The sequence below is a fragment of the Oncorhynchus gorbuscha genome, linkage group LG03 (assembly GCF_021184085.1).
Source record: "Oncorhynchus gorbuscha isolate QuinsamMale2020 ecotype Even-year linkage group LG03, OgorEven_v1.0, whole genome shotgun sequence".
In the NCBI taxonomy this organism is placed as follows: domain Eukaryota; kingdom Metazoa; phylum Chordata; class Actinopteri; order Salmoniformes; family Salmonidae; genus Oncorhynchus; species Oncorhynchus gorbuscha.
The window spans coordinates 86,743,445-86,768,365 of NC_060175.1; the positions used below are offsets into that span (position 1 = coordinate 86,743,445).

Sequence of the window (24,921 nt, forward strand, 5' to 3'; positions counted from 1 at the left end):
ACAAACCGTAGTCTGACTTTTTTATGGCAGTTTTTGAGCAGTGGCTTCTTCCTTGCACTTTTCGTACCAAAGTACGTTCATATCTACGAGACAGAACACTTCTCCTTCCTGAGCGGTATGATGGCTGCGTGGTCCCATGGTGTTTATATTTGCGTACTATTGTTTGTACAAATGCATGTGGTACCTTCAGGTGTTTGGAAATTGCTCCCAAGGATGAACCAGACTCGTGGAGGTCTACAATTTTTTTCTGAGGTCTTGGCTGATTTCTTTTGATTTTCCCATGATGTTAAGCAAAAAGGCACTGAGTTTGAAGGTAGGCCTTGAAATACTTTCACAGGTACACCTCCAGTTGACTCAAATGATGTCAATTATCCCATAAGTAGCTTCTAAAGCCATGACATTTTCCAAACTGTTTAAAGGCACAGTCAACTTAGTGTATGTAAACTTCTGACCTGCTGGAATTGTGATACATTGAATTATAAGTGAAATAATCTGTCTATAAACAATTGTTGGAAAAAATGACTTGTGTCACGCACAAAGTAGATGTCCTAACCGACTTGTCAAAACTATAGTTTGTTAACAATAGATTTGTGGAGTGGTTGAAAAGGGACTCCAACCTTAGTGTATGTAAACTCCGACTTCCACTATAGTTCAGTTCTTTCTGTTGGTATGGTTGTGAGGTATTGTTTGTTTTTGACTACCTACCTGTGTTTGACCATTGCCTGCGACCATGATTCCTGCCTTCTGCGAAGCCATAATAAACATTTGCCGCGCTCTGCGTGTGAATCTACACCTTTTTCTCCCTGAGTATTTATTACAGAATTACCTCACCTAAAAACGGAATCGATACAGCGGAGCTACAGCGGAGCCTAACCCAGCAAGGGGAGCTTATGGAGGAAATTGTACATCTTCTCCGCCAGCCTATCCCTACTCCTCCGATGCCCGGTATCGTAACCCATAGCCCTCCTTCGTTCATACCCATGCCTGTAAAATATGACGGTATACCTGGGAAATGTTAGGGATTTCTTACTCAATGCAGCAAATACATTGAGCACAGCCCCACTAACTTCGCCACCGACAAGAGCAGGGTGGATTTTGTTGTCTCTACTCACAGGCAAAGCGCTGGATTGGGCCACCGCCTCTTCAAAGAGGTACACTGTGCTAACAAACCTCCAAACGTGCTTCAACGCTATACAAAACTCCTTCTGTGGCCTTCAACTGCTCTTAAATGCTAGTAAAACTAAATGCATGCTCTTCAACCGATAGCTGCCCGCACCCGCCCGACTAGCATCACTACTCTGGACGGTTCTGTCTTAGAATATGTGGACAACTATAAATACCTAGGTGTCTGGCTAGACTGCAAACTCTCCTTCCATACTCACATTAAGCATCTCCAATCCAAAGTTTAATCTAGAATTGGCTTCCTACTTCGCAACAATGCATCCTTCAGTCATGCTGCCAAACATACCCTTGTAAAACTGACTATCCTACCGATCCTTGACTTCGGTGATGTCATTTACAAAATAGCCTCCAACTTTCTACTCAGTAAATTGGATGCAGTCTATCACAGTGCCATCTGTTTTGTCACCAAAGCCCCATATACTACCCACCACTGCGACTTGTATGCTCTCATTGGCTGGTCCTCACTACATATTTGTCGCCAAACCCACTGGCTCCAGGTAATCTATAAGTCTTTGCTAGGTAAAGCTCTGCCTTATCTCAGCTCACTGGTCACCGTAGCACGCGCTCCAGCATGTATATTTCACTGGTCATCCCCAAAGCCAACACCCCCTTTGGTCGCCTTTCCTTCCAGTTCTCTGCTGGAAATGACTGGAACGAATTGCAAAAATCACTGAAGTGGGAGACTTATATCTCCCTCACAAATTTTAAACCTCAGCTATCAGAGCAGCTTACCGATCACTGCAGCTGTACACAGCCCATCTGTAAATAGCCCATCCAACCAACTACCTACCTCATCCACATATTTGTTTTTCTGCTCTTTTGCACGCCTGTATTTCTACTTGCACATCCTCATCTGCACATCTATCACTCCAGTGTAAATTTAATTACTTTGCCACTATGGCCTATTTATTGCCTTTCCTCCTTACTTCATTTGCACAAACTGTATCCAGTTTTTTCTATTGTGTTATTGACTGTACGTTTGTTTATTCCATGTGTAACTGTGTTGTTTTTGTCGCACTGCTTTGCTTTATCTTGGCTAGGTGGCAGTTGTAAATGAGAACTTATTCTCAACTGGCCTACCTGGTTAAATAAAGGTGAAAAAAAAGGTATTTGATCATTCTCCCTCCGGTCGTCCTATAGAAGACCTCCTCATAGAACTTCAACAAGGATGCAATTCAGCTGCCAAGTATGCCTTCGAGTTCCGCACCATGGCTGCAGGAAGTGGATGGAATGATGTCCGCCGACCGCCGAAGAACTCTGCCACACAGGAATCCGAAACCTTCTCTTTCCATGATTCCGTCATCCCGTCCGAGTCTTACAGAGCCCATGCAGTTGGGCCATGCTCCTCTCTCGTGTATCAAAGTCAAAAGCGGATCCAAGAAGGGCTCTGCCTATAATGTGGAGGGAAAGATCATCTACTCAGCCATTGCCCTGTTCGCCCCCCACGGAGGGATGAGAAAGGGTCCCTCCGCTGCCATGCAGGTAGCCGTGTTCTTATTTCTAAATATCTCCCAGAAGCAATTCTCCATCCCAGTATTGATAACCGTGAAGGGGTGAAGGGGTTACCAAGTACGTAGAAGGCTTGATAGATTCGGCAGCAGCATGTCATTTTATCGATCACCAGCTAGTACAAGAGCTTGACATTGATCTAACACGTGTCACCCCTCTTTCTCCCTTAAGGATTAACACCCTGGATGGGCAGCCATTGGGCACGGGCTTCATCACGCACCTGACACAGAGCGTCAGACCCTCCAGATTGGCGTCTTCCACACTGAAACCATTCAACTCATTGAAATCTCATCCCCCAAACAGCCACTCATCCTTGGACACCCCTGGCGTTGTCGTTGTGAACCTGCCATTCCATGGCAACAAGGTGAACTACTGTCCTGCTCTTTACCTGCTTCTCCAGTTGTCTCAGCCTACCCTGTAGAGCCACCACCATTGAGGACTCTGCCTTAGCAGTGCCACCCACCATACCATCTGAATACGTCCAGTACAGAAATGTCTTCAGCAACGTCCAGGCCTCCACTCTGCCACGCCGCCGACCTATGCTACTCCTTCACCCCGGACAGCGTGTGGCTCTCTACCAGAGACATCCACCTCCCCTGCAAAAAGTTCTGTCCTCGCTTCATTGGTACCTTCAAGATAACACATCGCATCAACCCTGTCACGTACCGCCTCCAGTTAACCCATCAGTATAAAAATCTCCTCGTCCTTCCATGGGTCTCTGTTAAAACCGGTCACCTCCGGTCCTCTTCACCCTCCAGTCTCTACCCGCAGTGCGCCCCCACCGCTGGACATCGGAGGGGAACCTGCCTACGCCATACGGGCCATCCTTGATTCCAAACGCCTGAGAGGTCGCATCCACTACGTAGTGGACTGGGAAGGTTATGAGCCTGAAGACCGGTCCTGGGTCCCCGATCAAGACATCCTCGACCCAGAGATGATTCAGGCATTTCACCATAACCGTCTGGGCATCAGCCTCAAGGTCAGTCCCCGACCTTGTTGAACCAACCTGCCGGACCTAGCCCCTGAGATAGGCGTCCATCTCTGCTCCCCTTTCCTTTTTGTTCATCGATTTCACCTGTGTCTGTTTCTCACCTGGTCTCATCCAGCTCTCCCTGAGACACTCCCCCTGTGTCTATCTATTTAGTTATTTATGTTTGTATGGTTGTGAGATATTGTTTGACTAATAATGAAAAAACTGTTTACCTACCAGATCTATTCATTTTCAAATGTTGATTACTTGTCCTTGCCATTATCCTTCATCGGATGGTAAGACAAGACATGTGGAAAGAAAAATGTTTTGGAAACATAATATGGGGGTCACTGGTTTCCCTGGGCAGGGTTTCCTGGGCAAGAAAAGGTTGACGACCTTCTAAAGTAAGCAATAACTAAATCTACTGAATATGACTCACATATATTTCAATCTTTTACCCAGATTTTAGCAGAGAAGCATATTGTAAGGTTCTGCTTTTCTTTTCTTAGTCAACCTTGTGTTATTTTTCATTGTGTTCTTGAACGTAGCCCTGTTTCTTTGTGTTCTGGAACGTAGCCCTGTCTTTCATTTTTGTTCATTGATTTCACCTGTGTTCATTTCTCACCTGGTCTCATCAGCTCCCTATTTAGTTTAGTTCTTTCTGTTTGTATGGTTGTGCGGTATAGATTGTATTTGACTACCAACCTGTGTTTGCCCATTGCCTGCGACCATGATTCCTGCCTTCTGCGAAGGCGTAATAAACATCTGCCGCGCTCTGCGCATGAATCTACACCCTTTCTCGCTGAGTATTCATTACAGAATACTTAAAAACGCCTAAAAACGCAATGGATTCAGCGGAGCTACAGTGGCGCCTAACCCAGCAAGAGGAGCGTATGGAGTATTCATAACACATATTTAGCTTCTTAAAAAAATGCCACCAGTAGCCCTGTTTGGAGTTATGCTTAGATATGCAGGAAAATATACATATTTTACATAGACTTAAGCATAATGATTATAGGTATTTGAAAAAAATGCGAAATTCTCAATTATAGGCGGGGGCCTAGCCCCCCTCAGGACCACCCTGCAGCCATCCTCGTGTACTTTGTTTCCCTTCAGATGTTTTGGGGTGCATGATGCCCCTGGTGCACTCTACCTTTAAAAAGTTGACTCCTCGTGGCCCGAGTGTTTTCTTATTAATGCAACAGATGGGCAATATTGAAGAACCTCAACGCCAGTACAGTGTTCATCCGTGCTCAATAAGTGCAGTCATCTCAGTGTAGCGTGCTTACGTATGCGTCAGTAATTTTCAGACGACTCCAGCAAATTGACTGCGTAAAACTCCAAGAAGAGGGGGTTTGTGCAATTTGGTACTGTATTTGGGACACAGCGTATCGGAACATATTTTACGTTATGTGAATTTAGATGATTCATGTAGCTACCTATTTAAATACTCTCCCAGACTATTTGGAAACAACGAAGCCGCTTGTTCTTTAACCATCGACATGTTTAAGCGCGGATCTAAAAAACGACGGTCGAATCGCTCGGTAAGTAGAATGGCCAGAACTACAGGTTAAAACATTGTACTTAGTTTTTTTTTGTTTTTCAGTCCGTGGTATAGGCCTACTGTTTTCTGGAACGTACTTAAGACATTATTGACATACACTTCGAAAAGCTATTCTAAGTTGGAAGAACTAAATAGGCTATGTGGTTGTTGTTCTTTGCTAACGTTGTGTTATTCGGATTGGTTATAGACCTGCCTATGCGTTATGATATAATTGGACAAGTTGCTTTACTTCTCTTGATTTAGTTTACAGAATTCCGTTCTTTGTTTTCTGAGTTGAGATGAATCATGATTGCGTGGGAGGGGCGTACGGTCACCTACGTCATTGGCATTTACCTGCACAGGTTAGGCAGGCAACTTATAGCCCAAAGTATAGCCTTGCACTCACCGACCCCAGCCCGCACACTCTTAGGGAGCTCTGTGTGACACACACTCATATTTTTTTAATATACACACACTAGTTGCTCAAACGCAAGGTAGTCTTAAAATGTTTTTATTTAAGAACATTGACTCACCAATGCATTTGAGTTTACACCTATGACTAGTGCCAGGGAGGACATTTTTTTTCAGTAAGGGACTTGAATCATTCAGTCATGGTGGACTAGTATAGCTGTTGTTATACTAAACATCTGGCTTCTAGCATACTTGGAGCATTTCCAATGCCCTTAAAAGTGAATCCCACTATAATTATACTGGGCTGTTGGCATGTGGAACTCGCCACACACAACAGATCCACACTATGGTCCCATTTAGGGTCTGCTGTATTCATGACTGCTCTGTATCTACAGTATCGATTCTATAAGAACTTCAGTAGAAGGTGAAATGGTATGTGGACATTATATAAGACATTGATACATACACAGTTTAAAGAGTTATTATTGCAATTTCAAGAAGGCACATAAAACGGCATATCCAGGGAGTTACGTGTCTCCTTTCCTCTGCAGGAGCTTCCAAAATGGGAATAAAGCTTTTAGTCAGCGTCATTTTAGTAGCCTGAAGCAATCCTCCCAATGGAAACTAAAAACACAGGTAGTTAAGACATGCAAAAGCTGCACAATTATGCCTACTCAGTTTTGTTATGAATCACTTGAAAGGGTGGTTTTGAGGTCAAGACACAACACAGTAAGCCAGCTGGTGAGTTTAGTTGGTGTCAGCCTCTCTTAGTCAAAGAGGGGATACATTTTCAGGAAGCAATAAAAGCATTCTTTGCAGAAAATATATCCCACACTGAAGTACTTGTATTAAATCCCTATTGACGACAACAAATATTATCCCAGGTGTACAGTAGATGCATTTGAGGTAAAAACCTGAACACATCAACGTGCATCAAAGGTACAGAACCTGTGAATTGCAAAGATAAACAAAAGGCTGTGTGATGTTCACATGCAGTATGGTATTGTCAACGCTCAAAAGGGATGGGGATGTGTTCCTGACCGTTCCCGAGAGAAGAGAAAGATGTGTGTGGTGTTGATGGTTAGGTGAAGCGTTCCCTGCAGGCTGTGTTTTTGATGTCTCCAGCCCAGTGAGGAGTGTAACAACTCAACCCAATATGCCTTTAGTGATTTTGGCTGCACAGGCCTGTGACCCATGACTTCTCCACTGTTAACGTTGAACTCCTCAAACACAGCGGGAAAACTATACGTAAAACATTGTTTTATGACTAAGCTAAACACCCTGCTGGCTCTATTCCAGCATCTGTTCTTATATGCATTGTAACAATGTTGTTACTATATATATACATTGTTATAACATGAGTATAAGGAGGGGTGAAAGTGGAATACATTATTTCCCGTGCACGCGCTTGTCAAATAATCACTTCAGGGCTCCTTTACTAAGATACCTTTCAACCCATTTAGTTCATTTGAGTCAGTAAGGCCTAATGCCCAGAGCACGTATTAGTGGGCGCAACCGGACTAGATTGTGGAGGACTCTTGGCGGAATGCATTGCTTGACTGCCGTGAGGGTGATAAGCACAATGTTGTTCGTGAACTGCAACCCCTCCCCCAAATTAATCCTCTCGAGTTTGAGTTTGTAGAGCAGAGGCTGTGTATGTTTTGGTTCTACAAAGCTGTGTCCATCGTAACATTCAATAATCAATTCATTGCATTCATTCTTGCAGCATGCGATCAATTATGAGTTCTAAACATGCATTTTTCTTCTCTACACTCATGATCTATTTATTCCCTGCGTGCATAATGACAGACAGTTGGTGGTTGGAGCACGTGTCCGGAGCCATTGAGCAAGAAGAGGGTGTATTAATCCTGCTGTAGGGCTCATAACGAATTGAGGCTTTTCTGAGGGCAAAAGGGGTGTGCAACTCAATATTACGAAGGTGTTTCTAATGTTTTGTACACTCATTGTATTTTCAGCCTCCAAACAGTGGTGAATGGAAAGAAACGTCCGTTACACAACATTTTGGCAATTGTCATTACGCTCCTAGAAGAAAAGGTGTTATCCAGAACCTATAATGGTTCTCCAGCTTTCCCAAATAGAAAAACAATTTTGAAGAGCCGTTTTTTGATCCAGCCTTTTTTTGGTTCCGTGACGAACCCATTCCACAGAGGGTTCTACATGGAACCCAAAAGGGTTCTAACTGAAAGCAAAACCGTTTCTGTTATGGGGACAGCAAAGTAACCATTTTGGAACCCTTTTTCTAAGTGTGTAGGCCAGAATTTATGCATCCACTGCTGTCCGCGTATCTCGGCCACTCTGCCTTGTCAAAATGTCAGTGTTCTCGTTGAACCACATCACATTATGGAGTGTAGGCTATACCATCTATTTTCAAATTTTAATGAGGTAATGATAAATAATTGTATAATAACTCTAGGCTTTCTTGATTTTATTTATAATCATTGTCATAGGCTCATGATTTTACCGGTACGGCATACCCCAGTACTTATTTTGCCAGGACATAGTACCCCAAAATGTTACCCAAAATTGCCATTACAGTCGTGGCCAAAAGTTTTGAGAATTAAACAAATATTTCCACAAAGTTTGCTGCGTCAGTGTCTTTAGATATTTTTGCCATATGTTACTATAGAATACTGAAGTATAATTACAAGCATTTCAAAAGTGTCAAAGACTTTTATTGACAATTACATGAAGTTGATGCAAAGAATCAATATTTGCAGTGTTGACCCTTCTTTTTCAAGACCTCTGCAATCCGCCCTGGCATGCTGTCAATTAACTTCTGGGCAACATCCTGACTGATGGCAGCCCATTCTTGCATAATCAATGCTTGAAGTTTGTCAGAATTTGTGGGTTTTTGTTTGTCCATCCGCCTCTTGAGGATTGACCACAAGTTCTCAATGGGATTAAGGTCTGGGGAGTTTCCTGGCCATGGACCCAAAATATCAATGTTTTGTTCCCGAGCCACTTAGTTATCACTTTTGCCATATGGCAAGGTGCTCCATCATGCTGGGAAAGGCATTGTTCGTCACCAAACTGTTCCTGGATGGTTGGGGTAAGTTGCTCTCGGAGGATGTGTTTGTACCATTCTTTATTCATGGCTGTGTTCTTAGGCAAAATTGTGAGTGATCCCACTCCCTTGGCTGAGAAGCAACACCACACATGAATGGTCTCAGGATGCTTTACTGTTGGCATGACACAGGACTGATGGTAGCGCTCACCTTGTCTTCTCCGGAGAAGCTTTTTTCCGGATGCCCCAAACCATTGGAAAGGGGATTCATCAGAGAAAATGACTTTACCCCAGTTCTCAGCAGTCCAATCCCTGTACATTTTGCAGAATAGCAGTCTGTCCCTGATGTTTTTCATGGAGAGAAGTGACTTCTTTGCTGCCCTTCTTGACACCAGGCCATCCTCCAAAAGTCTTCGCCTCACTGTGTGAGCAGATGCGCTCACACCTACCTGCTGCCATTCCTGAGCAAGCTCTGTACTGGTGGTGCCCCGATCCCGCAGCTGAATCAACTTTAGGAGACAGTCCTGGCGCTTGCTGAACTTTCTTGTGCGCCCTGAATCCTTCTTCGCAACAATTGAACCGCTCTCCTTGAAGTTCTTGAAGATAAATGGTTGATTTAGGTGCAATCATACTGACAGCATACTGATAGCCTGTGAAGCCCTTTTTGTGCAAAGCAATGATGACGGTACGTGTTTCCTTGCAGGTAACAATGGTGGACAGAGGAAGAACAATGATTCCATGCACCACCCTCCTTTTGAAGCTTCCAGTCTGTTATTCAAACTCAATCAGCATGACAGAGTGATCTCCAGCCTTGTCCTCGTCAACACTCACACCTGTGTTAATGAGAGAATCACTGACATGATGTTAGCTGGTCCTTTTGTGGCAGGGCTGAAATGCAGTGGAAATGTTTTTTGGGGGTTCAGTTCATTTGCATGGCAAAGAAGGACTTTGCAATTAATTGAAATTCATCTGATCACTCTTCATAACATTCTGGAGTATATGCAAATTGCCATCATACAAACTGAGGCAGCAGACTTTGTGAAAATGAATATTTGTGTCATTTTCAAAACTTTTTGCCACGACTGTACATGACTATGATGGCACTGGTCAGCTTTTAGGTTCAACGCTTTACCCAACTTTGTGGCCCTTACAATCTATCTGACTGCTGTGTTCACATAGCCATGACATGCATGAGCCTGAGAACAAACACACAATATCTGATCCCCACCATGTAATAACAAAAAAATGCTTTTTAGTTAAAGCTGATATCAAGGTCATAGGCAGTAACTAAAGTAGGATGTGTGTACACAGTTGAAGTCAGACGTTTACATACACCTTAGCCAAATAAATTTAAACTCAGTTTTTCACAATTCCTGACATATAAATCTAGTAAAAATTCCCTGTCTTAGGTCAGTTAGGTTCACCGCTTTATTTTAAGAATGTGAAATGTCAGAATAAAAGTTGAGTGATTTATTTTATCTTTTATTTCTATCATCACATTCCTAGTGGGTCACAAGTTTACATACACTCAATTAGTATTTGGTAGCATTGTCTTTTAAATTGTTTAACTTGGGTCAAATGTTTCAGGTAGCCTTCCACAAGCTTCCCACAATAAGTTGGGTAAATTTTGGCCCATTCCTCCTGACAGAGCTGGTGTAACTGAGTCAGGTTTGTTGGCTTCCTTGCTCGCCCACGCTTTTTCAGTTCTGCCCACAAATGTTCTATCTGATTGATGTCAGGGCTTTGTGATGGCCACTCCAATACCTTGACTTTGTTGTCCTTAACCTCTCTAGGGTATGTGGGATGCTAGCGAAATTCAAATACAGAAATTCAAATACAGAAATACTCATTATAAAAATTCAGAAAAGATACAACTATTTTACATACGGTTTAAAGATGAACCTCTTGTGAATCCAACCACGGTGTCAGATTTCACAAATGCTTTACGGCGAAAGCATACCTTACAATTATTTGAGAACAAAGCGCAGCAGACAAATCATTACAAACAGTAACCAGCCAAGTAGAAGAGTTACACAAGTCAGAAATAGAGATACAATTAATCACTTACCTTTGATGATCTTCATATGGTTGCACTCAAAAGACATTAATTTATTGAATAAATGTTCCCTTTGTTCAATAGTCTCTCTTTATATCCGAAAACCTCCGTTTTGTTCTCGCGTTTTCTTCAGTAATCCACAGGCTCAAACGCAGTCATAACAGGCAGACAAAAAATCCAAATTGTATCCGTAAAGTTCATAGAAACATGTCAAACAATGTTTATATTCAAGCCTCAGGTTGTTTTTAGCCTAAATAATCAATAATATTTCAACCGGACAATAACGTTGTCAATATAAAAGGTAAACAAGAAAGGCACTCTCTCGGTCGCGCGCATGAAAAAGCTCTGACACGGCAGGGTCCACTCATCCAGACTGCTCTTACTCCCTCATTTTTCAGAATACACGCCTGAAACCATTTCTAAAGACTGTTGACATCTAGTGGAAGGCATAGGAACTGCAATTTGAGTCCTAAGTCAATGGATACTGTAATGGCATTGAATAGAAAACTACACACAAAAAAATCCTACTTCCTGAATTGATTTTTCTCCGGTTTTCGCCTGCCAAATAAGTTCTGTTATACTCAGACATTTTTTTAAACAGTTTTGGAAACTTTAGAGCGTTTTCTATCCAAATCTACTAATTATAGGATATGCATATCTTCTGGGCCTGAGTAGAAGGCTGTTTAATTTGTGCACGCTTTTCATCCAAAATTCCAAATGCTGCCCCCTACCCTAGAGAAGTTAAGCTATTTTGCCACAACTTTGGAAGTGTGCATGGGGGTCATTGTCCATTTGGAAGACCCATTTGCAACCAAGTTTGAACTGATGTCATGAGATTTTGCTTCAATATAGCCACATCATTTTCCTACCTCATGATGCTATCTATTTTGTGAAGTGCACCAGTCCCTCCTGCAGCAAAGAACCCCACACCATGATGCTGCCACCCCTGTGCTCTTTGGCTTGCAAGCCTCCCTCTTTTACCTCCAAACATAATGATGGTCAATATAGACAAATAGTTATATTTTTGTTTCATCAGACCAGAGGACACTTCTCCAAAAGGTACGATCTTTGTCCCCATGTGCAGTTGGTAACCGTAGTCTGACTTTTTTTGTTGCGGTTTTGGAACAGTGGCTTCTTCCTTGCTGAGCGGCCTTTCAGGTTATGTCGATATCGGACTCGTTTTACTGTGGATATAGATACTTTCGTACCCGTTTCCTCCAGAATCTTCACAAGGTCCTTTGCTGTTGTTCTGGGATTGATTTGCACTTTTCACACCAAAGTACGTTCATCTCTAGGACACAGAACGCATCTCCTTCCTGAGCGGTATGATGACTGCGTGGTCCCATGGTGTTTATACTTGCGTACTATTGTTTGTACAGATGAACGTGGTTGTTAGGTATGTGTAACTGGCTGTAAGGGAGTCAGGCACAGGAGAGCAGAAGTTGGGAGCAGAAGCTGGGTAGCCAAAGGAGCCTTTTATTTTGGCGAACAAAAACCCACGGCACTAAGAACACTAAACACAATATGGCCAGCACAAACCAGTCTAACGTGCACATACACAAAACAACAAATATATTATATTCACATCTAATGCTGAGGAAATTGAAACCAGGTGTGTAGGAAGGCAATACAAATGGAAAAATGAAAGGTGGATCGGCGATGGCTAGAAAGCCGGTGACGTCGACCACAGTAAGCCGCCCGAACAAGGAGAGGAACCGAACTTCGGCGGAAGTCGTGACAGTGGTACTTTCAGGCATTTGGAAATTGCTCACAAGAATGAACCAGACGTGTGTGAGGTCTACAATTTTTTTTCTGAGGTCTTAGCTGATTTCTTTTGATTTTCCCATGATGTCAAGCAAAGAGGCACTGAGTTTGAAGGTAGGCCTTGAAATACATCCACAGGTACACCTCCAGTTGACTCAAATTATGCAAATTATCCTATCAGAAGCTTCTAAAGCCATGACATAATTTTCTGGAATTTTCCAAACTGTTTAAAGGCACAGTCAACTTAGTGTATGTAAACGTATGGCCTACTGGAATTGTGATACAGTGAATTATAAGTGAAATAATATCTCTGTCAACAATTGTTGGAAGAATTACGTGTCATAACCTACTTGCCAAAACTATAGTTTGTTTACAAGAAATTTGTGGAGTGGTTGAAAAACTAGTTTTAACGACTCCAACCGTGTATGTAAACTTCTGACTTCAACTGTATGTCACACATGCAGTAGTTTATTACCTCACTTCCTTCGTCAGCAGTCCCCACCCATCACATCCCCTACTTCAGAAAGCAAAATAGCCTAACCCACTGCAGGGTATATTATCTCTTTCTAGGAGATGTGAAGGAAACACATGAAACCCACAATAATCCACTTTACTTTGACTTAGTATGTGAGAGTTTTCTTGACATCATCTCCTTCACATGTTCTCTAGCACATGATGCATTTCTCCTCCCTGCTCTTGTCTTCATTCATGGAAAAACAAGCTAAAGGAGCCAAAGTTGTATGATGGATCTGAAGTTTCCATTACAAACTTTATTCATGGTAATGATATGCAGATAACATCTCCTCTCTCTCTCTGTTTGCACCATGAAGTTAATTAGAACCAGCATGGCAGGTTTGGATGCATTTCTTTCTGGATCAGTTTACAGATGGGACTGTTCTAATACTGGCTTTTACTCCATGAGCAGAATGGATCAGCTTTATGAGGACGGCGTTTGACCTTGTGTTTCTTGTTTATGCACTATTATAAAGGAATTCATATGCAGTACATAAACTCAAGGCCTACAACCATTATCTGAACATATGACTCCTGGCATTGATCAAATCACATAAATGTTTACATTGATTTTAAGGTCAGAGAGCAGTGTGCTTTTATCGTCAATATGTTTGGGATTTCACTGCTGAGTACAGTGCATTCGGAAAGTATTCAGACCCTTAGAAATTTTCCACTTTTTTCCCCATTTTTTGTTACGTTACAGCCTAATTATAAAATTGATTAGATTGATGAGGGAAAAAAACAATCTACACACAATAGCCCATAATTAAAAAGCAAAAACAGGAAACCGTAAATATCACATTTACGTAAGTATTCAGACTAGAGGTTGACGGATTATGATTTTTCAACACCGATACGATTTTTGGAGGACCAAAAAAAGCCGATACCGATTACTCGGCCAATTTTTTAAATTGTATTTATTTGTAATAATGACAATTACAACAATAAATCAAATCAAATCAAATGTATTTATATAGCCCTTCGTACATCAGCTGATATCTCAAAGTGCTGTACAGAAACCCAGCCTAAAACCCCAAACAGCAAACAATGCAGGTGTAAAAGCACGGTGGCTAGGAAAAACTCCCTAGAAAGGCCAAAACCTAGGAAGAAACCTAGAGAGGAACCGGGCTATGTGGGGTGGCCAGTCATCTTCTGGCTGTGCCGGGTAGAGATTATAACAGAACATGACCAAGATGTTCAAATGTTCATAAATGACCAGCATGGTCGAATAATAATAAGGTAGAACAGTTGAAACTGGAGCAGCAGCACAGTCAGGTGGACTGGGGACAGCAAGGAGCCATCATGTCAGGTAGTCCTGGGGCACGGTCCTAGGGCTCAGGTCCTCCGAGAGAGAGAAAGAAAGAGAGAATTAGAGAGAGCATATGTGGGGTGGCCAGTCCTCTTCTGGCTGTGCCGGGTGGAGATTATAACAGAACGTGGCCAAGATGTTCAAATGTTCATAAATGACCAGTACTGAACAATACTGAATGAACACTTATTTGAACTTAATATAATACATTTTAGCCTCAAATAAATAATGAAACATGTTCAATTTGGTTTAAATAATGCAAAAACAAAGTGTTGGAGAAAAAAGTTAAAGTGCAATATTTGCCATGTAAGAAAGCTAACGTTTAAGTTCCTTGCTCAGAACATGAGAACATATGAAAGCTGGTGGTTCCTTTTAACAGGAGTCTTCCATATTCCCAGGTAAGAAGTTTTAGGTTGTAGTTACTATAGGAATTATAGGACTACTTCTCTCTATACGATTTGTATTTCATATACCTTTGACTATTGGATGTTCTTATAGGAACTTTAGTATTGCCAGTGTAACAGTATAACTTCCGTCCCTCTCCTCGCTCCTCCTTGGGCTCGAACCAGGAACACATTGACAACAGCCATCCTCGAAGCAGCGTTACCCATCGCTCCACAAAACCCGCAGCCCTTGCAGGGCAAGGGGAACAACTACTCCAAGTCTCAGAGCGAGTGACGTTTGAAATGCTATTAGCGTGCAACCCGCTAACTAGCTAGCCATTTCACATTGGTTACACCAGCCTAATCTCGGGAGTTAATAGGCTTGAAGTCATAAACAGCGCAATGCTTGAAGCACAACGACAAGCTGCTAGCAAAATTCACGAAAGTGCTGTTTGAATGAATGCTTACGAGCCTGCTGGTGCCTACCATTGCTCAGTCAGACTGCTCTTTCAAATCATAGACTTAATTTTAACATAATAACACACAGAACTACGAGTCTTAGGTCATTAATATGGTTGAATCTGGAAACTATCATCTCGAAAACAAAACTTTTATTATTTCAGTGAAATACGTAACCATAATGTATTTTATCTAATGGGTGGCATCCCTAAGTCTAAATATTCCTGTTACATTCCAAAACCTTCAATGTTATGTCATAATTACATAAAATTCTGGCAAATTAGTTCGCAACGAGCCAGGCGGCCCAAACTGTTGCATATACCCTGACTCTGCATGCAATGAACGCAAGAGAGGTGACACAATTTCACCTGGTTAATATTGCCTGCTAACCTGGATTTATTTTAGCTAAATATGCAGGTTTAAAAATATATACTTCTGTGTATTGATTTTAAGAAAGGCATTGATGTTTATGGTTAGGTACACGTTGGGGCAACTACAGTCCTTTTTCGCGAATGCGCAGCGCATCGATTATATGCAACGCAGAACACGCTAGATAAACTAGTAATATCGTCAACCATGTGTACTTAACTAGTGATTTATGATTTATTGTTTTTTATAAGATAAGTTTAATGTTAGCTAGCAACTTACCTTGGCTTCTTACTGCATTTGCATAACAGGCAGGCTCCTCGTGAGGCAGATGGTTAGAGCGTTGAACTAGTTAACTGTAAGGTTGCAAGATTGAATCCCCGAGCTGACAAGGTAAAAATCTGCCGTTCTGCCCCTGAACAAGGCAGTTAACCCACTGTTCCTAGGCCGTCATTGAAAATAAGAATGTGTTCTTAACTGACTTGCCTAGTTAAATAAAGGTGTAAAAAAATCTAATCGACGTCCAAAAATACCGATTTACGATTGTTATGAAAACTTGAAATCTGCCCTAATTAATCGGTCAACCTCTAATTCAGACCCTTCACTCAGTACTTTGTTGAAGCACCTTTGGTAGTGATTACAGCCTAGACTCTTCTTGGGTATGGCGCTAAAAGCTTAGCACACCTGTATTTGGGGAGTTTCTCCCATTCTTCTCTGCAGATTCTTCATGTGCCTTTTACTGAGGAGTGGCTTCTGTCTGGCCACTTTATCATAAAGGCCTGATTGGTGGAGTGCTGCAGAGATGGTTGTCCTTCTGGAATTTTCCCATCCCCACAGAGGAACTCTGAAGCTTTGTCAAAGTGACCATCTTGTTCTTGGTCACCTCCCTGACAAAGGCCCTTCTCCCCTGATTGATCAGTTTGGCCGGGCGGCCAGCTCTAGGAAGCGTCTTGGTGGTTCCACACTTGTTCCATGTCAGAATGATGGAGGCCACTGCCTTCTTGGGGACCGTCAATTCTGCAGACATTTTTTGGTACCCTTCCCCCAGATCTGTGCCTCGGCACAATCCTGTGTCGCAGCTCTACCGACAATTCCTTCGACCTCATGGCTTGGTTTTTGCTCTTACATGCACTGCCAACTGTGGGACCTTATATAGACAGGTGTGTGCCTTTCCTTCTTCATTTAAAAAATCAATTTTAGAATAAGGCTGTAATGTAACAACATTTGCAAAAAGGGAAGGGTTCTCAATACTTCCCGAATACCCTGTATACTGATTTAACCACACTTGTACTGAACCGAACAGTACTGTACTGGCCTAACAGTTGCTAGCTAACATTTTATGCGTCTTTATTGCATTTACTTATGCTCCCTCTCTGCAGGCTTTGTACAGTATATAGTACTTCTGTTATTTGCTCTAACCACAATGCATGATTTGCATGCCCTCTCTCTCCATTCCTCTCTTCTCTCCCCAGTATTCTAATCTTCCATTTGTCAATACAACATGATTGGTATTTTCCTCCCCTGTTTTTCTCTCTGTATTTATGACACACTTTCCCAGGAAGTCTCATGCTCTGGTGGAGAGTTGTACATGTCAAGGATCAGTGAGTATGGCAGAGGGCAATGAGGCTTCACTAGCTGTTTGTTTTAGCACACGTGTTAACATGGGTCGCCACATTCCCCAGAGACAAAAGAGTCAGCTCTCTGACTGTGAGAGACTATGTGTAGTTATGTGTGAGCGTGTGTGTTCAGTACAAGGTATGAAGTACAAAACAGATATTTTCATGTTTGAATTCGTATTTTTATTAATAGCAACTTTGAGGGGAACGTTTGACGAGGACTTACTTTCTCAGTACTCCGTACAGTTGGGCTTGTGTGATTAGAGTTGGGGGTTTCCCCCTCCCTGTCCCCCTGAGATCAGTCACCATGTCTGAAAGTTCTGTTAGCAAATGAGAACAGAAAGGTCCAGTCACCCAGAAGTCGTTTGTACAGTCCCTTTATCCCCACCTTCTTGCCATTTTACATTTGTGTGTATACACAAGACGTTCAGACAGGCTATGTTTAACTTTTTAATGTATGTTTCTGCCTTGTACTGATTGATTTAGATACCTTTGAGTATGTATGTATGTATGTGTGTGAACATGCATGTACAAGTCCTTATGTAGATATTAAATCACACACCAGATGCAATAAAATGCTATGTGAACCATTCAATGTTCTTTCCTTAGCTTGTGACTGTTTCATGTGGGCTAACCTGTTGATGCTGTTCAAAGATTGGGCATCTGAGCTCAGAGCAGGGGGGGGGGGCTGCCATTGGTAGGTTGGTGTTGAAGTGTCTCAGTGGTGTAGTTTCTCAATGACACACAAACATCACAACATCTGGACTCAGTGAAGGAATAGGCTCATTGATGAAAAGAGTGAAATACAGACAACAACATCCAACCGATTGGTCTATTGTAGCATTGTTAGCACTGCAGCCCCATCATGATAACCCAGTTTCACAAGCAATAAAAACACAAATGGTATAACTGGCTTGACGTGAATACTAACATGACATTTACCCTATGTACTGATATGTGGTTTGAGAACAAAGTTGAACAGGTATTCACAGGTGCCTTCCAATTCCCATATCACATGGGTTTGGTTCATTTGGGTGTGTGTATGTGAGAGAGAAGGATAAGTGGTATGTCTGCATGTCTGTGTAGTTTGTGAGATTGCTCGAGGGAGTCTCCAGTTTTTTGGCACCGTTCTTGTTTCGTGGCAGGGATTATCTCTCCCTGTCTCTCTCATTTATCTAAGAAATATTGTTTTGTTAACTACCCCATCCTTCCCTTTCTATTGTTTGAAGGGCTGGCTAATGTTTTTCAAAATGAAACAAGAGTAGACTGACAAATTGTCATGTACACCACACAAACCAAAACCGGGTGTATCGGGTTATGGTGTATGGCAGGGGTTCCCAATTACATTCAGCCGTGGGTTGATATTATTTTTTCTTTATTATTTTTTTCTTGAGAGGATGGTTGGGGGCCGGAACATAGTAATACATAATTGTACACTGCAAGATGCCCAAACATATGTAGAATTTGAGAAAAACTGAATAATTTCAAACCTTGATTAAATTGGGATACTTGGGAATAGGGTTGGGCGGGATACCGTATCCAGTGGTGGCTCCTCAGAGGAGGACCATCCTCAGTGAATTTCATTCAAATAAAAATAGTGAACCATTAAAGTTTTCCTTTTTTTGATAAAACTATACTAAATATATTCATATCACCAAATAATTGATTTAAACACACTGTTTTGCAATGAAGCCTCAACAGCACTCTGTAGGGTAACACCATGGTGTAGCCGGAGGACAGCTAGCTGTGGGTACATTGACTTCAATACAAAACCTAGGAGGCTCATGGTTATCACCACCTTCCATAGACTTACACAGTAATTATGACAACTTCCAGAGGACGTCCTCCAACCTATCAGAGCTCTTGCAGCATGAACTGACATGTCCACCCAATCAAAGAATCAGATAATCTAGTACTAAAAGCACAAGCTAGAACTGCAGTACATAAAATGTGGTGAGTAGTCGTCTCAAAGAGAGAGAAAGACGTTAGTTGAACAGTTTTGAACGAATACATTTCTTCTAAAATGAAGGAGATCAAGACAGAGCGAGAGCTAATATGGTGACAATGATGTAGGCTGTATGTAGCGGTTAGCGATTTATTAGTGATGCACCGATTATTCAATTTTTGGCCGAATCCGATATCCAATATTTTCCTTGCTAAAAAAAACGACACCAATACCTGATATTTAACATTTTAGCTGCCTTTTAAGCATTCTAATACAGATAAATAGTTAACACACACACATGGACACAGCGGTCTAAAGCACTGCATCTCAGCGCAAGAGGCGTCACTACAGTCCCTGGTTCGGGTCCAGGTTGTATCACATGCGGTTGTGATTAGGAGTCCCATAGGGCAGCGCAAAATTAGTCCAGCATCGTCCAGGTTTGGCCGGGGTAAGTCGTCATTGTAAATAAGAATTCATTCTTAACTGACTTGTTAAATAAAGGTTACACAGACAGACACACACACACACTAACACACACTGACCAAAAAGTTATTTTGTTGGTATTTACGTATGTCCCCATTACCAGTAAAACATAATCAAAACCTATTTCTTTCACTTACTTGCTGTGCTGTTTCGTTTGTTCAGTCGTTTCATTCTCAACCAGGATTGCATCATGCATGTCAAGCAGTGAAGTTTCAGCTCTGTCTGTCCGTGGCGCCTCTTCCTCGGTACGCACTATCACTGTGTCTGTCACTGTCACTGTTTCCATCTTGTCCAGCTGTGTTTGTAACATTTCACATAAACCCTGTTTCTTGTCTAAATCAAAGTAGTGGTCCTTGTACATAGCATTGAGCATGGTGGCAACACAGTAAAGAGAGAATGCCACCGAATCGCTTGTTCACAGCCTGTGTGGGCAGTTGTGTTGCCGGGGCGAACTGTTGTCAAGAGCAACTGTTTCATTCACCGATGTGGGCCAGTAAAAACATCCACCTCGTCGGAAAAGGGGCCATCTTCACTCAATAGAAACTATTCAGCACTAACGTCACACACTAGCTGCTAGCTAACTGGTTAGCTTAGCATTGACAAAGTCAAAATGGGCATGCACACTCCACTGTTATGTGACAGAATCGGTGGCTTAAAATTAGGAATTAGAATACGAATACTACACTGAACAAAAATATGAGTGCAACATGTAAAGTGTTTGTCCCATGTTTCATGAGCTAAAAAAAGTATATCCCAGAAATGTTCCATACGCACATGAAGCTTATCTAAAATTTTGTGCACATTTGTTTACATTCCAGTCAGTTTTGTTGAACAGATGTTTCAATGCCATGACAGAGGGTATCATGTCTGCTGCAGGCACAGTTGATGAGTTTATTCCTCGAGTCAGTTGTTCAAATGGCGCTAACTAGTGTGTTCATGTTTCCAAGTTTCAAACATGTCCTCAAATGCCATTGAAATGGCAGCAGTGGTATGACAACCAGCATATTCATGAGCATGCAATACGGCTTTCCTCAGTACAAAATTCTCAACGACCCACTGTGCTGTCAGACTCAGCCTGCTTATGGGGCTGATATCGCTGGTCCAAATGTCAGTCATGAAGCTAATAGCAATGACGCCATTACTGTGTAACTCCGGTAGGGCAACATCTGAAAAATGATACAAAAAAAACTGAGAACGGTCCACACAGCAGACATTGTGGGCTAGGTTAGGAATGCTGTGTTGCACGTGTAGTGCGTGGCGTCATTACATCATGTACCTACGTTATATAGATATGCACATCAGCTTTGACATTGGTTTTGCACATCGGCTTTAAACTAGACATCGGGCCGATACCGATGTTGGCATTTATAGCTAATATCAGCCGATTCCGATATGTTCACCGATATATTGTGCATCCCTAGTATATACTGTATTCCGGGTTATTTGGAAATACCCACAGGATAGTTTTCATATACCACCAATACCGTTGAAACTATTTCTTTGGGGTTTTTGAATACATTTCAATATTTGTAGCTACTTTTTGAGTAAATACCTGCATACCTTTTATAACTGTCTAGGATGTGCTATACTCTCCAGCTGTGTATTTAGTTACTTCTTAGTTTGCTGAGTATGTGGCTGAATTAATAAGGAGATGGGTTGTTAGCTTTCTGCCATGTTTGAGAAGTCAAAGACCTCTGGATGAGTTATCTGTACAGCTGCCATTTTTTCCCCTGTGCTTCCAACTAGCACCCCCCCCCCCCTCTGCTCCGTGTACACATGCTGCTCTTCCATCAGACAAGCAGACATCACAACTTTGTTCATTTGCGCAATTTCTCTCGTTCCCTTTCACTTATAAATGTCCACACTCACTGAAAATGGCTAATCGCTGTACTTGTATAACTTTATGAGCTGGAACAATTGGGGGGCAAATCAAATCACCCACGAGACGAATTTGGCCCACTGGTCTTCTATTGGGGAAACCTAGTGTATGGTGTGAACCAACTGTTTATCATCTACTGTATCTCTCAACACCTTTAGACAAATGTAAGAAAAGAGCACATTATTGTGAGAAAATGATTCATCAGAATGTGGTAGAGGAGAGGTAGGATGCCAGTGTCAGAGGAAAGGAAGGTGGAGACAGTGACTACATGGAGAGGGAAAGGAAAGAGTGCAGCACACTTCCTGTATCTGTTTCCTTCCTCTCATCTCTAAAAAGAGACACCACAATAGAGCAGTAGTGTGACACACACACTCTCAAAGACTACTTGCATGAATAGACACCGATACTAATATGCAAAGATTTTTTTTATTTTTATGGTTTGTTGAATGTACTTTGAGATATTCTGAATTTACAAAATTACATAGTTTGGGTCGCGTGTGGCTGTAGTCCTACTCCCAGCAGGAGCTGTAGTTCTGCTCTATGGGGATTGGACTCAGGGCCTGGGCTGTTACTTCTGGACTGGAGGAGAACCTGTTCCCCTACCTCTAACTAGGGCTGTGGCGGTCAGGACATTTTGTCAGCCAGTGGTTGCCAAGCAAATAACTGCCGGTCACACTGTATTTGACTGTTAGTTTACAGAAACACGTTTAGCATCTCCTGGCTTCCACACATAGCCTACAAGCCACTGATACAGGCCTTTGGAACATCTACATTTAAAAAAGTGAGATCTATGGCATCCCACAACTGTCCCAGAATTGACATACTTGAAGGAATAAGCGTTACACCGAGGCCTGTATTGGAGCAGGATCGATTTGGAGGTGGACGGGTTGTCATGATCTGGGACCATGTTATGCTCTACACCGGTTGCAAAGCGAATTAATGTGCTTAATTTGAAGAAGTTATTTGGACACTAGTTGTGATACAAACCTTATCAAAGCATATAGGCCTATGGGCTAGGCTACAGGAGGTGTGCGACTATGATTTGAAAAAGTAAAAAAAAAAAATGTGCACTGTTTATTGCCTTAACGCACGCGCTGGGCATCCTTCACCTGTGTTAATAAACTCAGCAAAAAAAAGAAACGTCCTGTCACTGTCAACTGCGTTTATTTTCAGCAAACTTAACGTGTAAATATTTGTATGAACATAATACGATTCAAAAACTGAGACATAAACTGAACAAGTTTCACAGACATGTGACTAACAGAAATGGAATAATGTGTCCCTGATCAAAGGGGGGGGGGGGGTGAAAGTCAGAAGTAACAGTCAGTATCTGGTATGGCAACCAGCTGCATTAATAAGTACTTCAGTGCATCTCCTCCTCATGGACTGCAGCAGATTGGCCGGTTCTTGCTGTGAGATGTTAACCCACTCTTCCACCAAGGCACTTGCAAGTTCCCGGACATTTCTGGGGGGGAATGGCCCTAGCCCTCATCCTCCGATCCAACAGGTCCCAGACGTGCTCAATGCTGTGACACGCCGTCCCAGACCATGACGGACCCTCCACCTCCAAATCTATCCCGCTCCAGAGTACAGGCCTCAGTGTAACGCTCATTCCTTCGACGATAAATACAAATCCGACATTCACCCCTGGTGAGACAAAACCCCGACTTGTCAGTGAAAAGCACTTTTTGCCAGTCCTGTCTGGTCCAGTGACGATGGGTTTGTGCACATAGGCGACATTGTTGCCGGAGATGTCTGGTGAGGACCTGCCTTACAACAGGCCTACAAACCCTCAGTCCAGCCTCTCTCAGCGGACAGTCTGAGCACTGATGGAGCGATTGTGCGCTTCTGGTGTAACTCGGGCAGTTTTTGTTGCCATCCTGTACCTGTCCCGCAGGTGTGATGTTTGGATGTACCGATCCTGTGCAAGTGTTATTACACGTGGTCTGCCACTGCGAGGACGATCAGCTGTCCGTCTTGTCTCCCTGTAACGCTGTCTTAGGCGTCTCACAGTATGGACATAGCAATTTATTGCCCTGGCCACATCTGCAGTCCTCATGCCTCCGTGCAGCATGCCGAAGGCACATTCATGCAGATGAGCAGGGACCCTGGGCATCTTTCTTTTGGTGTTTTTCAGAGTCAGTAGAAAGGCCTCTTTAGTGTCCTAAGTTTTCATAACTGTGACCTTAATAACCTACCATCTGTAAGCTGTTAGTGTCTTTACGTCCGTTACACAGGTGCATGTTCATTAATTGGTTATTGTTCAATGAACAAGCATGAGAAACCGTGTTTAAACCCTTTACAATGAAGATCTGTGTAGTTATTTTAATTTTTACAAATTTATCTTTGAAAGACAGGGTCCTGAAAAGGAACGACCCCCCCTCTTTTTGTTCATGAATACATTATTCAATTTCTGTTAGTCACGTGTTTGTGGAACATGTTCAGTTTATATCTCAGTTGTGAAATCTTTTGACACATGTTATGTTTGCTGAAAATAAACGCAGTTGACAGTGAGAGGACATTTCTTTTTTTGCTGAGTTTTTTTGCTGAAACATACACAACCCTATTAACACACCCTGTTACAGTCATGCACATTGTTTGTACTCACAGATGACATCACACCCATGGATTATGGACAAGACCAATAATACATATTGAACCAATACAATCCTACTTCTCTGTCAATCATGGAATCAAACTACAGATGTGCAAATTGAGGGGGTGAGGGAAGGGATATTTCCATGTTTTTCACTGGATCTCTGTGAATTTATTTTGCTTTCCAGAGAATTGCTTTCCTCCTCAAGGATGTCCCTCTCACCATCCATACTGCTTTTGATTAAAGTGGATTGACCATTGACACGTGACCATTTCTCCTCCCAATCACTTACTGTCATGTGAAATAAATAAATGCTGCATTTGTTGATCATTTTATTCTAATTGTTTGTGATGCATGAATGATATCATACTGGGTGTCTAATGTCGTGTTGTGGTGATTTCAGCAGGAGGAGGAAGACCCAGACCGGGGACAACCATGTATAAGATGTGGAGACCAGTGTCCTGGCTTTCGTATGCATGGCTGGAGGTAGGCCTCGCATACTCCCGTCACATACTCCTCACAGGAACATCGACACTGTTTTCAAGATGTTTCATGTGATTCTATTTCATGCCATAGGTTTCTTTCCTTCTCATTTTGGAGTCATAACTCATAAGTAGGATAGGTATGATCACAGTCTCGTGCAGGCAGTGCTCTCTTGTGTGTCACATGGCTGTCGCTATTTGGTTGTAGCTTACTTATTGAGGAAGAGTCATATGGCCAACTTCCATTCTGTATTGGATGATTTGAGGTGATTTCTGACAACAATATGGTTTCTCTGTGTTTTTATACGTTAGAGTGGATTGAGGTTTGGAGAGCTGATTAACCAAACTGTCCATGTGGAGAGTAGGTCTAGATATAGACTCAAACAAACATTATCCAAACACAACACATTTACCACATCCAGAACAGATA

At 42.3% G+C, this 24,921-nt stretch overlaps 1 protein-coding gene across 2 annotated transcripts in view; it reads left to right on the top strand.

Moving 5' to 3' along the window:
• The first annotated feature begins 4,885 nt into the window (after positions 1–4,885).
• LOC124032110 (prickle-like protein 1) overlaps positions 4,886–24,921 on the top strand; it is a 42,721-nt gene continuing 22,685 nt past the window's right edge. Inside the window, exons 1-2 of one of the 2 annotated variants that reach the window (XM_046344221.1) lie at positions 4,886–5,205; positions 24,413–24,495. In XM_046344221.1, the coding sequence (XP_046200177.1) occupies positions 5,164–5,205; positions 24,413–24,495 (125 nt within the window). In that variant the 5' untranslated portion in view covers positions 4,886–5,163. The remainder of the gene's footprint in view (positions 5,206–24,412; positions 24,496–24,921) is intronic. The other variant, XM_046344222.1, reaches the window with a different exon arrangement.